General features: G+C 39.4%; 1 protein-coding gene across 1 annotated transcript; it reads left to right on the top strand.

The window, feature by feature from the left end:
- The first annotated feature begins 4,331 nt into the window (after positions 1 to 4,331).
- On the top strand, positions 4,332 to 7,427 carry LOC108462774 (uncharacterized). The gene is made up of 4 exons (XM_053024600.1): positions 4,332 to 6,042; positions 6,226 to 6,422; positions 6,581 to 6,862; positions 7,215 to 7,427. The coding sequence occupies exons 1-4, from the start codon at positions 4,332 to 4,334 to the stop codon at positions 7,425 to 7,427; spliced, it is 2,403 nt and encodes an 800-aa protein (XP_052880560.1).
- The last annotated feature ends 6,332 nt before the right edge of the window (positions 7,428 to 13,759 follow it).

The raw sequence follows: 13,759 nt of genomic DNA, 5'->3' as shown, positions 1-13,759 counted from the left end.
TGATTATAACTGCATGAGATGATAATGTATATTATAATTTATGTCGTCATTCATCATTTGCCATATTATATTTGTATAAAGTGTTAAAGTATGTAGTTTATGTTGTTTAGTATTAATATCGTAGTATGTTAAATGCATTATCACTTTTAAAAAACTTTATATTTCATTTGATCCAAAAAGATTTTAAAGAAATGAGGCAATGTTTTTTTGGTAGTTAGGAATTCGGGAAGTAGTGCCCTAATATGCTGGGTTGCGATTTCCCGTTTGTCTAAATGCCTAAAATATCCTTCTAAATAAGTTTTGAAAATCACAAGATGATTTTGGTTACGAAAGTTTAAGAATATCGTGTCCAATCATGCTGGATGTGATATTTATATTCTTTTGAAGCGAAGGAATCTTGATTATTTTTAACTCAAATTATTATGGTTTTAAAAGAAATCTTATTTCTAAATTCTTTCAAACTTTTGACATTAAGGCAAAATTATCCAATTTGGTACCAATTTTGGGCATTGCGAGGTGCTAACCCTTCCTCGTACGTAACCGACTCCCGAACCTGTTTTCTCATAATTTCGTAGACCAAAATATTTTATAAGGTGATCCAATCACACCTAAAAAGGTTGGTGGCGACTCCTGTTTTCAAAATACCCTCCTCTTTTAAAAAGAGGTTTCGATAGCTTGGCTACTCCGCTGGGGACAATAAGAGAGTCAAACCAAGAAATTGATTATTTTTCTGTCTTAATGTCGGAAGTTTGGAAAAATTTTAAAATATTGATTATTTTACATGTGTTTGCTGCATATGTTTGTTTTCACACACATTGTATTTGCATGACCGCTGTGGTCGCACCTTTAAGTGGGAGTGAGAAGCTACGCTTCGTGAGGTTTTCACCTCCGTATGGGCTAGTGGATTGCTTCCAGGATACATCCGTACCTATGTCTTCGTGAGATTTTCATATCCGTGTGGCCATAGGGAAATGTGTCCCCCTGAGCCGAACTTGGTCCATATGAGCCTATAATGGGTGAGGACCGAGGAATCTGCTGGTTCAGGTACCCTCGCTTTAGAATTGAAATGCATATAGTGAACTTTAAGTGCTTACCCAAGGGAGTAGAGTGATAACCTTTAGTAAGCTATCCTTATAAGTGCTTGTTTGTTATACTTTTATATATGATACTAACTTATTTAATTTTGTTATCATTGCATGACATTCAGCATTTAAGGTGTCGATTCACGGTTCGATTTCTAGATTAGAAAGTTTTGTAATGAGGAACGAATATCTTAATAAAGTGGAGGACAATGCCTCTGTTTGTACCTGGCCAGAGAAAGCCCAGTTAGAGAAAGGAGATAGTATTACCGAGGGGTATACATCAGAGTTATGGGACTTCACTCGCATTAATTCGACACAGAATGAGTTTCAAGAGTTGAGAGACATTTGGGCCCAATGGGATGACAAGGCTAAGTAGCTTTTCTATCAGAATTATTGAGATCTTCCCTATTTGCTAGACATCAAGGTAGATAAGCATCTGTTCCAAGCTATGGTATAGTTTTGGAACCCTGCTTATAGTTGTTTTACATTTGGAGAGGTAGACTTAGTACCTACTTTGGAGAAGTATACGACCTTACTTCGCTGCCCAAAAATTCAAGGTAACAAAGCTTATGTTAGGGCTGCTAATCCTCCAACTTTTGTGAAGAAATTAATGACGATTATAGGGGTGAGTGAACAGTAGGCCGCAGCTCGAATCCAACAAAAGGGTGATAGCAAATGCATTCCGTGGGCAAGTTTGAGGGGTTTGATATTGGCACACCCAGATGTGAAGAAGAAGGTTGATGTCTTGGCCTTAAGTATGTATGGATTGATGATTTTCCCAAAAGCTATGGGGCACATAGATGAGGCAGTTGCAGATTTATTCGATCGAATTAGTAAACAGAACACACCTGTGCCTGCAATCCTAGCCGAGGCGTTTAGATCCTTGAGTGCATGTCGGAGAGCTGGTGAAGGTAGATTCATTGGATGTGCACAATTGTTGTTAGTTTGGTTCCACAGTCTCTTTTGGAAGGTTGATAAGGTTCCTTGTCGGGTGTTCTTTAAAGACTATTCTCCACTAAAGGAAGCAGCAGCTACACCGAGGAGGGATGACAATACAGAGGAAAGGTGGATAGAAATACTTCAGAACCTCCGAGAAGAAGATGTTATGTGGAAAGCCCCTTGGATGACTCCTAGCGAAATCCTTTATCGTTGTGGGAACTTTGATTGTGTACCTCTTCCTGGAATTTGGGGGGTTATTGGTTATGCACCATTACTTGTCCTAAGGCAATACGAGACAGAGCAGTTTATACCAGCAACACAAAGGCTAGCTTAAAGTGACTTCTCATATAAAGGGGATCATTATAAGAAGAAGATGCGAGAAATCTCCGAGGCTTGGAAGAAGGTTTGCTGTGTGAAGATTCTGACTAAAGGACCGACGACAACTTTTGAATACAAAGGGTGGTTTAGTAAGAGGGTCAATGATAACATCCCTAGACCGAGTTTGGAGGCTGCTCGATCAATGGATGAGAATTTACGAGTGATTCCATCAGAGTTAGAGGTTACAGAGTAAGAGTTCGAAAGGAAGAGTTTGGAGCTTGGAAGAAAGATAGAGAGGCTCGAGGAGAAAAAGATATACCTAAGCTTAGATGTCGACATCTAGAAAATCGAGGTCGAAAAAATAAGGAAAGAAAAGAGGAAGATTGAGGAAGACCGAGATGACTTGAAGATGCAGTATAAGAAGACACAGCTATCATTGAAGAGAGCTGGATTGGGGAAGTCTTCAGAATAGTAGCAACAAGAGGTTCAAGAAGAAAGAGCCAAAGCCAAGTATTGGGAGAAGAAGTTCCAAGAGATGCAGGCGCGTAATCAGGCCCTAGAAAAGGAGAATCAAGGATTAAAAACTAAGGTGACTGAGCTTGGACGATCTCTTCATCATCACCGAAGTTGTAACTCTGCGGTCGAGTTAAAAGCAAGCTTAGATAATATCGAGGAAATGAAGCACAATATTGAGGGTTGGAAGCAGCATTACAGGACTGTGAGCTACGGATTGAGCAGCTTGAGGCAAGAGAAGAACATTGGAAGGGAGAACTTCACCATCTTCAGGATCAAGTTGGAGATAGGGATTTTCTCATGGGAGAAGCTATAGTCCATATTCAAGAGGTTGCTGATCATTTACAAGACCTAGCAGCACAAGCTAATGTATTAAGTACAAAGTATGAGTTAGTGACAGATAGAGGTTTAGAGTTAGCTTCGTTGTTGGATAGGATTAAAACTCTGGGTCTGAGGGAGAAGGTGTATTTGTAATCCATTTTGTATAAAGATTTTTGTCTCTTAAATAACATTTTCTAAAAGGGAACTGAATCAGAATCGATATTTTTCAGCATTCATGCATTTGCATCTCATCGCATCATATGCATTCAAATTTATAGAAAGACCCTAATTAGTTAAAATTATTAGGGAGAAAGAGAGAGTAAGAGAAAGAAAATCTGGAAGCAACACATCCTTACGGTACACACGCTAAGTCAAAGAGTATGGATCAAAGATTTGAGTAGATTTAGAAAGAAATGCAAGAGCAGTTGCAGGAGCAATTGGCAAAAATCCAACAAGAGATGAAGGATCAAATGTTGGAGGCTCAAAGAAATATGATGGCTGAGATGGCTCAAGTGCTGAAGGGGGCGACAGATAAAGGAAAGGTCCCTATGACCATCACTGAAGGAGATAATGAGTATCATCCTCTGAGTTTTACTCCACCGCATGTGCAAACTCAATCTGAAGCATATCCTCAAAGGCGTCCATCACGATAAGGCCTCAACATGGGCAGGTAGATACCGGAATACCTATGAACTTTCAAACTGGCTCGGGGTTTAATCTAGGAGATAACCCTACCAATCCAGTCATCCCTAATTTAGATGTAGCTGAGAGGGAAGAGATGAGGCTTGAATCATCAAGGCAATTGGAGGAACGTTGTAAATGGTTAGAAGAGAAGTTTAAGGCATTAGAAAACACTGATAATCGTCAGGGAATTGATGCGAAAGACTTGAGTTTGTCCCAGATTTGGTACTTCCCCATAAGTTCAAGATGCCAGAGTTTGAGAAGTACAATGGGATTACTTGCCCTGAGACCCATATCACTATGTTTTGTAGACGGATGGCTGGCTATGTAAACAATGATCAATTATTGATCCATTGTTTTCAAGATAGTTTGGATGGACCAGCGGCTAGGTGGTATAATCAATTGAGTCGTGCAAGGATCAATTCTTGGAGAGACCTAGCGCAAGCTTTTATATAGCAATATAATCATGTGACTGACATGACTCCTGATAGAATTACTTTGCAGAACATGGAAAAGAGACCTAATGAAAGTTTTAGGCAAAATGCCCAGAGATGGAGGGAGGTCGCCATGCAAGTTCAACCACCGCTCTTGGAGAAAGAAACTACTATGCTGTTTATTAACACTTTGAAAGCCTCATTCATTACTCACATGGTTGGAAGTACCACCAAGAGTTTTGCTGATATAGTTATGGCGGGAGAAATAATTGAGAATGCCATAAGAGGTGGCAAGATAGAGGGCGAAACTGCCAAAAGATCAGCTCCACGGAGGAAAGATAATGAGGTGAACAATACGAGCAGTTATAATCCAAAAGCAGTTACGGTTAGTCAGCCCAGAGTAACTACAGTTGGGCAACAGGATTCTCAGAAGCACGGATCTGGTTCGAGACAAAATTCTGAGAAGGTCTCATTTACGCCTATCCCAGTAACGTATCAAGAGCTTTATCAAAGTTTATTTAATGCCCATGCAATAGCTCATTTTCATTTGAAACCACTGCAACCTCCATACCCTAAATGGTACGATGCAAACGCCAAGTGTGAATACCATGTAGGGATATCGGGGCATTCTATCGAGAATTGCACTGGCTTTAAAAAAGTAGTGGAAAGACTTATCAAGATGGGGGTTGTAAAGTTTAACGACACCCCTAGTAATGAGAACCCGTTGCCAAATCATGGTGATCAAGGGGTAAACGCATTTGGGGATATTGGAACGAGAAAGATTAAGGAGGGTGTGGCTGAGGTGAGAACGCTGATGAAAGTGATTTGGGAAGAAATGGTGAAAAAAGATATGATAATCTCTAAAGAAAGGAATAGAGGAGTAAGGGACTATTGCGAGTTCCATGCTGAAGAGGGACACGAGATCCAGGAATGTGAAGAGTTTAAAGTCTTGGTACAAGGCCTTATGGATAATAAGGAGTTAGAATTTTATGAAGCTAGCTCAGATGAGGGATATATATGTACATTAAAAAGGAGACCAAAGAATCAAAACCGGCCAAGGATCATTATTTCTTTACCAAGAAATAATGAAGTTGAAATACCAACGGTACCGAAAGTCATTATTCATAAACCTGTTTCCTTTCCTTACAAGGATAACAAGAGAGTACCTTGGAATTATAACTGCAATGTGACAATGCCAGAGAAGGAGGATATAGCTAGTGCCTCTAAGGAAGTTCGAGATGAGGGTTCTTATACACGTAGTGGGAAACGTTATGATGCAGAAGACGTCAGAGTTGAGCCCACAAAAGCAAAAGCTTTTGACAAAGGAAAGAGGACTGAAATACTGGTTAATGAGCCAGTGAAGGAAGAAGAAGCCAGAGAATTTCTAAAATTCTTGAAACACAGTGAGTACAGTGTAGTTGAGCAATTGCGCAAACAACCAGCTCGTATATCAGTACTAGCTTTGCTTCTGAGTTTAGAGGTACATCGTGAGGCATTAATAAATGTGCTCAACGAGACTTATGTTACCAATGATATATCCGTCAACAAGTTGGATCGATTGGTTAGTAACATAAGTGCTGACAATTTTATTTATTTCAACGATGATGAAATTCCACCTGGAGGCATGGGATCAGCTAAGGCTTTGCACATTACCACTCGTTGCAAAGGATATACATTGCCGAGCTTGCTTATTGATAATGGGTCAACCTTAAATGTCATGCCATTGTCCATACTGAATAGATTACCCATTGACAGTTCTCACATGAAAACATGCCATAATGTAGTGAGAGCATTTGATGGCACGGAGAGAAAGGTCATGAGAAGAATTGATATTCCTTTGATGATTGGGCCAAACACGTATGAGGTAGACTTTTTAGTAATAGACATCAAGCCCTCTTCCAACTGCCTGTTGGGGAGACCTTGGATACATTCGGTAGGAGCGGTACCCTCATCTCTGCACCAGAAATTGAAGTTAGTAGCTGATGGACGGTTGGTTACCATAAATGCAGAGGAGGACATTATAGCAACAGTTACCAGTGACGCACCCTATGTAGAAGCAAATGAGGAGGCCATTGAATGCTCTTTCCATTCATTAGAATTCATCAATGCAACATTCATCTTAGAAGGGAATAAGGTGCTGGTGCCTAGGATATCCAGAACCACAAGAATGGGTTTGCAGATGACAATGGGGAAAGGACCCTTGCCAGGAAAATGATTGGAAAGATATCTCCAATGAGGGATTCAAGGTCCTAAACTAAAGGAGAAAAGAGACCCTTTTGGCTTGGGTTTCAGGACAGATTACAAGCAGAGGAGGAAAGAAATAGAGAAGCGCCAAGACAGAAGAGTGGCGTGTTTAGATGGAAGAGAGGTAGAGTGGGAACTGATGACATTCCCCCATATATCCCAAACCTTTGTATCAGAGGGATAATTCACCCTGGAGGAGGGTTGCTTGAAGAAGGAAGTTATTATATCAATGCTGTGCATAATGAAGGATTTGGACAAGGAAACCTTGAGGGCATTCGCCCTTATGAACCGGGAAGCTTTTTGAATAATTGGGTTGCAGAGGAACTTCCTGTAGTTTTTAAAGATTCTTCAGAGTAATTTTCAGAACACTCTTATTGCTCTAAAGCCTAGGAGTAGTAAGATTTCATTTGTAAAATAGGCTCATGTTCGGATATTTACATTTCAATAAAATGTAACTTTTGTTATCGATTCAAGTGAATATTCTTTTATACCATTCAATATTCTTTTGACATTTAAATTCTTTCAAATATTTTCCATTCCATTCATAACATATAAATAAATTCATTCATTCTTTGTACATTCTTTCGTACCCCGCAGGCCCCTAGATATCAATGACATGAGCACTGATACTACGAATCCTAGATTCTCTTTTGAGCAAGACATGTGTTTAGAAGAACTTTAGGATTTTGAAGATGACAGGGATTGTGATATGTCTCCAGATCTATTGAGAATGGTGAAACAAGAGGAGAAACAAATCCTACCCTGTGAGAAAGAGGTCATAGAGAATGTAGCCTTGGAGGAAGGGAATGGGGTGAAAATTGGCACACATGTTACTAAGGAAACGAGACAAGGCCTTGTTGAGCTACTACGGGAATTTAAAGATATCTTTGCATAGTCATATAAGGATATGCAGGTTTGAATATTGATATTGTGGTACATAGTCTCCCCATAAGATAAGATTGCAAGCCAGTCCAACAAAAATTGCGAAGGATGAGGCCTGATATTGTGCTAAAAATAAAAGATGAAGTCAAAAAGCAGTTTGATGCTGGATTCCTACAAGAGGTTAAGTATTCAGAATGGGTGGCCAACATTGTGCCTGTCCCTAAGAAGGATGGAAAGGTACGAATGTGTGTTGATTACAGAGATCTGAATAAAGCTAGCCCGAAGGATAATTTTCCTTTACCGCATATTGACACTTTGGTAGATAATACAGCGAGATATTCGTTGTTCTCCTTTATGGATGGTTTCTCGGGGTACAATCAGATAAAGATGCATCTTGAAGACATGGATACAAACACCTTCATAACATTGTGGGACACCTTTTGTTACAAGGTGATGCCCTTTGGGCTAAAGAATGCAGGGGCAACATACAAAAGGGCTATGGTGACTTTATTCCACGATATGATGCATAAGGAGATTGAGGTGTATGTTGATGACATGATTGCTAAATCTCGAACAGAGAAGGAACATATTGAAGTTTTGAGGAAATTGTTCCTGAGATTAAGGAAATTTCAGTTGAAGCTTAATTCGGCAAAGTGCATCTTCGGAGCTAGGTCGGGGAAGTTATTGGGCTTTGTGTTCAGCAAAAAGGGAATAAAAGTTGACTCAGACAAGGTTAGAGCCATACGAGAATTGCCTCCATCGCGTACTCAGAAGGAAGTTCGGGGTTTTCTTGGAAGATTGAATTATATTACTCGGTTTATTTCACAATTAACCGAGAAATATGATCCTATATTTCGCCTCCTTAGAAAACACAACTAGGGTACTTGGGATGAGGAATGCCAGAATGCTTTTGATAAGGTTAAGCAATACTTGTTAAACGTTCCAGTGTTATCTCTCCTAGTCCAGATAGACCATTAATTCTGTACTTATCAGTGTTTAATAATTCTATGGGGTGTGTGCTTGGCCAATATGACGAGTCGGGAAGAAAAGAGAAGGTGATATACTACCTCAGCAAGAAATTCACAGAGTGTGAGATGAGATATTCGCCAATTGAGAAATTATGTTGTGCTTTAATCTGGATGACTCAAAGGTTGAGGCAATATATGTTATATCATACGACTTGGCTAATTTCAAAACTTGATCCATTAAAGTACATGATGGAGTCAACAGCATTAAATGGAAGAATGGCAAGGTGGCAAATATTGCTTTCAGAATTTGACATAGTCTATGTGAGTCAAAAGCTATAAAAGGAAGCGCGATAGCAGAATTTCTGGCTAGCAGAGCTTTAGAAGATTATGAGCCGTTGAGCATCGATTTCCTTAACGAGGAGTTGATGTATGTGGCAGTCGTTAAAGAATATTCTTGGAAGCTGAACTTTGACGGTGCATCCAATGTGGCAGGAAATGGAATTAGGGCAGTCTTGGTATCCCCAAATGGTGATCATTATCCATTTACATGTAAATTGGATTTTGACTGTACGAACAACATGGCAGAATATGAAGCATACATTATGGGGATTCGAGCAGCCAAAGAGCGGAAAATTAGAACCCTGAAAGTATATGGAGACTCTGTGTTGGTAATATACCAGCTTAGGGGTGAATGGGAGACAAGGGACCCCAAGTTGATTAATTATCAAAAGGTAGTTTTGGAGTTACTTGAAGAGTTTGATAACGTCACTTTTAGTTATCTCCCACGGGACGAAAATCAGATGGCGGACACTTTGGCAACATTGGCTTCCATGATTAAAGCTAATAAATAAGAGGATGTGAGACCAATTCAGATGAGCATTTCTGAGGTTCCAGCTCATTGCTGTAACATCGAAGAAGAGGAAAAGGATGACCATCCTTGGTATCAAGATATATTATGGTATGTGAGAAATCGTGAATATCCTGAACAGGCAACTGAGAATGACAAAAGAACATTGAGAAGGTTAGCCTGTGAATATGTACTAGATGGGGATATCCTTTATAAAAGAAGGAAAGATCAGGTACTTTTGAGATGCGTTGACGCTGTAGAAGCTAGACAAATCCTGGAAGAAGTACATGAAGGAGTTTGTGGTACACATGCTAATGGCTTTACGATGGTAAGACAAATCATGAGGTTTGGATACTATTGGTTTACTATAGAAGGAGATTGTATCAGTTATGCTAAGAAATGTCATAAATGCCAGATATATGGAGACAAGATCCATGTACCACCTTCACCCTTACATGTTATGACTTCTCCATGGCCCTTTTCCATGTGGGGCATGGATGTCATTGGGCCAATATCACCAAAAGCTTCGAGTGGGCATCGTTTCATTTTCATAGTCATTGACTACTTCACAAAATGGGTAGAGGTAGCTTCATATGCTGGTGTTACCATCGGCAGTAAGTAGTTTCTTGAAAAAGGAAATGATTTGTCGGTATGGAATGCCTGAGAGGATTATATCGGATAATGCATTAAACTTGAATAATAGTATGATTGTGGAAGTTTGCAGCCAATTCAAGATCAAACATCATAATTCATCTCCATATCGGCCAAAAATGAATGGGGCAATGGAAGCTGCTAACAAAAATATCAAGAAGATAGTGGGGAAAATGACTGAGACCTACAGAGATTGGCATGAGAAATTACCATTTGCACTCTTTGCCTATCGAATATCCGTCAGAACCTCTACTGGGGCAACTCCTTTCTCGTTGGTTTATGGGATGGAGGCAGTGTTACCCATTGAAGTGGAAATACCTTCTCTTCGAATTTTGTCAGAGATAAAACTGGATGAAGCAGAATGGATTCAATCGCGGTATGACCAATTGAACTTGATTGAAGAAAAGAGGCCAAGAGCTATTCGCCATGGTCAGATGTATCAGAAGCGAATGATGCGAGCTTATAATAAGAAAGTTCGTCCAAGAGAATTTCACGAAGGGGACCTTGTGCTAGAAAAGATCCTTCCCATACAGAAGGACTTTAGAGGAAAATGGATGCTGAATTGGGAAGGGCCGTATGTTGTAAAGAAGGCTTTCTCTGGTGGTGCTCTGATTTTGACAGAAATGGATGGGAAAAGTTTACCCAATCTAGTGAATTCAGACTCAGTAAAGAAGTACTTTGTCTAAAGAGAAGGGAAGCCAATGTGAAAACCCACAAAGGGCGCTTTTAGACTTCTAAAATAAAAATAAAAAAATAGAGAGGTCAAGGTGAAAACTCGCAAAGGGCACCTTGAGACCAAAGGGGTTTTGAGTTGAAAACCTAAAAGGGCTGCTCAAATATTCAAGAAGCATGCGGTGACCTTGCTATACCGAATTTGACGAAAAATGGAGTGTGTTACATACCGGGGCATCAACAAAGTACTTTGGATCTTCTAAACACATGTTAAACTCAAAATAGTCTTCATGGAATTTGTACATAGAAGCCCAAGCTGTGGTATGTTGGACATCGAATTTTTGTTCTGTTTATTATCTTTGGATTCTTTTTCTTCTCAAAGATATGTTTTTAGATTAATTTCCTATTGTATTCTGATAATTTATCTAATTATTTTCAAGATTAAATTATTTGTCTTCCATTACTCATAAAGAGTGTTGCATTGAAATAATAATTGATGAACTAAATATTTTTACAAATGAAGTTTTGCATAGAAACTAAAATAGAACAATTGTTTGAAGAATTCCCATGAGTAAAGGTCGGAGGTACTCAAGGAAATTTCTTTTTCAGTCCAAAGGATGATTGGACAATTCAAATGATTCAATTGTAGGAGAGGATTGCCTTCAGCAGGTCGTAACGTTTGGAGAATGGTATAATAGGACCAATTTGATTCAAAACACATGAGCAAAGTATGATACTTGGAGTAAAATAAAGGTGGAACTTTGATGGATGAACGAGTAAATACGTCCGAAATAGGAATCATTTTCATAACATTTTGCATAATTAGGAGTATTTGATTCATTTCGGGCATGGCATTTTAAATCATTGGGCATGAGTACATATGCATTCTACAGGTTATGTAGATCGAAGATAGCAGATTTGGCGTCTCTGTATTGTCTGGTAGCAGATCAAAGATAGTATATTTGGCATCTCTGTATTGTCATAGAGCAGATCGAAGATAGCAGATTTGGCGTCTCTGTATTGTCAGAGAGCAGATCGAAGATAACAGATTTGGCGTCTCTGTATTGTCAGAGAGCAGATTGAAGATAACAGATTTGGCATCTCTGTATTGTCAGAGAGCAGATCGAAGATAGTGGATTTGGCATCTCTGTATTTTCAGAGAGTAGATCGAAGATAACGGATTTGGCGTCTCTGTATTGTCAGAGAGCAGATCGAAGATAGCAGATTTGGCATCTCTGTATGGTCAGAGAACAGATTGAAGATAGTAAATTTGGCGTCTCTGTATTGTCAGAGAGCAGATCGAAGATAACAGATTCGGCGTCTCTGTATTATCAGAGAGCAGATCGAAGATAGCAGATTTGGCATCTCTGTATGGTCAGAGAATAAATCGAAGATAGCAGATTTGGCGTCTCTGTATTGTCAGAGCGCATATCAATGTATTGTCAGAGAGCAGATCAAAGATAGCAGATTTGGCGTCTCTGTATTATCAGAGAACAGATTGAAGATAACAGATTTGGCGTCTCTGTATTGTCAGAGAGCAGATCGAAGATAGCAGATTTGGCGTCTCTGTATTGACAGAAAGCAGATCGAAGATAGCAGATTTGGCATCTCTGTATTGTCAGAGAGCAAATCGGAGATAACAGATTTGGCGTTCCTGAGTTTGCAAGAAGCAGATTGAAGATAGCCAATTTGACATTCCTGAAGCTATCAGAATACCTTTGAGGAAGATAAGGATCAAGATTTCGAGATTTGGCCAGGCCGAGCAAATTTGGTCCTTTTGTAATCTTTGCTCTATTCCTGTTACACAGTAACAAGCAAAGAGGGGCAGCTGTAATAGCCCAAATTTACCCGGGCCCATAAAAAAAAATTATTAAAGTCTATTTATAGTCCATTAACAAAACCCAAAATTCGGTTAGCCCAAAATTCATTAGCCCTATACCCGGTTATACCCAAAACCCTTAGCCTGATAGCCCAAACCCGTTTACATTGGTAGCCCAACAGATCACCCAAGAACCAATCAGCCTAAATTACCCACTACCCTATTACACCCTTAACCCAAAAAATGAACGGGGCCCAAGAGTCCCAAACCATGAAACAGGGACAGCAAATCTAGGGTTTCAGAAACCCTAGGCGCCGCAAGCACTCCAACCGACGCGTCCTTTCGTCTCACAGTGGCCTACCATCAGTGCCGTGATCCCAGGCTCTGTATCACGCCGTGATCGACGAACGAATCAACGCCAGTGTGCCGTCATCAGTGTCGTTCATTACTAGCCTCCTCGCTGGTACCTGCAAAAGAAGAAGGAACCACAGCAACCAAAGAAACAAATATGGAAAGAAATCAAAGGATTCTTTCCTAAATTGTAACAGAGGGTTACAAAAACCCCTTTTTGTTCTAATTTGTTTACGTTTTTTTCTTCATACACAAATTCAATAAAAGAGAACACGTTCTACACTAAAAGAAACCAACAGTTGACTAGAGAGTACAAAGGTGATTATTTTATTTCTTTTTCTCTCTAAATACATACTGATCATAAAAATAAAAAGAAAAGGAAACATACCGATTTGATCTACGTTGGAACAGGAAGCTTTCCAGCTTCCGACCACCGTAAGTGGCGGCGTTAACGGAGGCGCGTGAGAGCGTGCAGACCTCCAGACGGAGGCTCGATAGAGCTCCGAGACCCCCAGCCCTCTTTCAGAGGGTTTCTTCTTTTTTTTTTTAAAAAAAAAAACAAGGTTTCAAAATGATTTCAGACTCGATATTTGGCTTATATAGCCTCACGAAAACGGTGCCGTTTTGCTTAAAACTAAATAGCTTCAAAACGACGCTGTTCAAAGCTAGGATCCGCGCGTTGACCCGAGATCCGGGTAGGATCTGCGCATTTTTGGAAAATGGGCAAATTGCCCAATTGGTCCTTCCATATTTTTAATATTTATAATTTTGTTTTATTTTTATTATAATTTTGCCCTGAATTTTTATACCTATTTTAATTTAGTCCTAACTGCTATAATAGGGCTTATTTTGAGACGGTGTCGTTTTGGGATTAGGGATAAATTGCCCAGTGAGTCCCTCAAATTTTAGCGCATGTTTCAATTAGGCCCAAATTTTCTATTTATTTGTAATTAAACCCAGATTTTTAATTAAATTCAATTTTAATCCTTTTATATATTTAATTTATTTTAAATACTATATGTATTAATTTTAGTTAT

This window comes from Gossypium arboreum, chromosome 13 (genome assembly GCF_025698485.1).
Source record: "Gossypium arboreum isolate Shixiya-1 chromosome 13, ASM2569848v2, whole genome shotgun sequence".
Taxonomy (NCBI): Eukaryota; Viridiplantae; Streptophyta; class Magnoliopsida; order Malvales; family Malvaceae; genus Gossypium; species Gossypium arboreum.
Note: the sequence above shows the minus strand (reverse complement) of the source record. Positions and strands in the feature narration are given on the sequence as shown.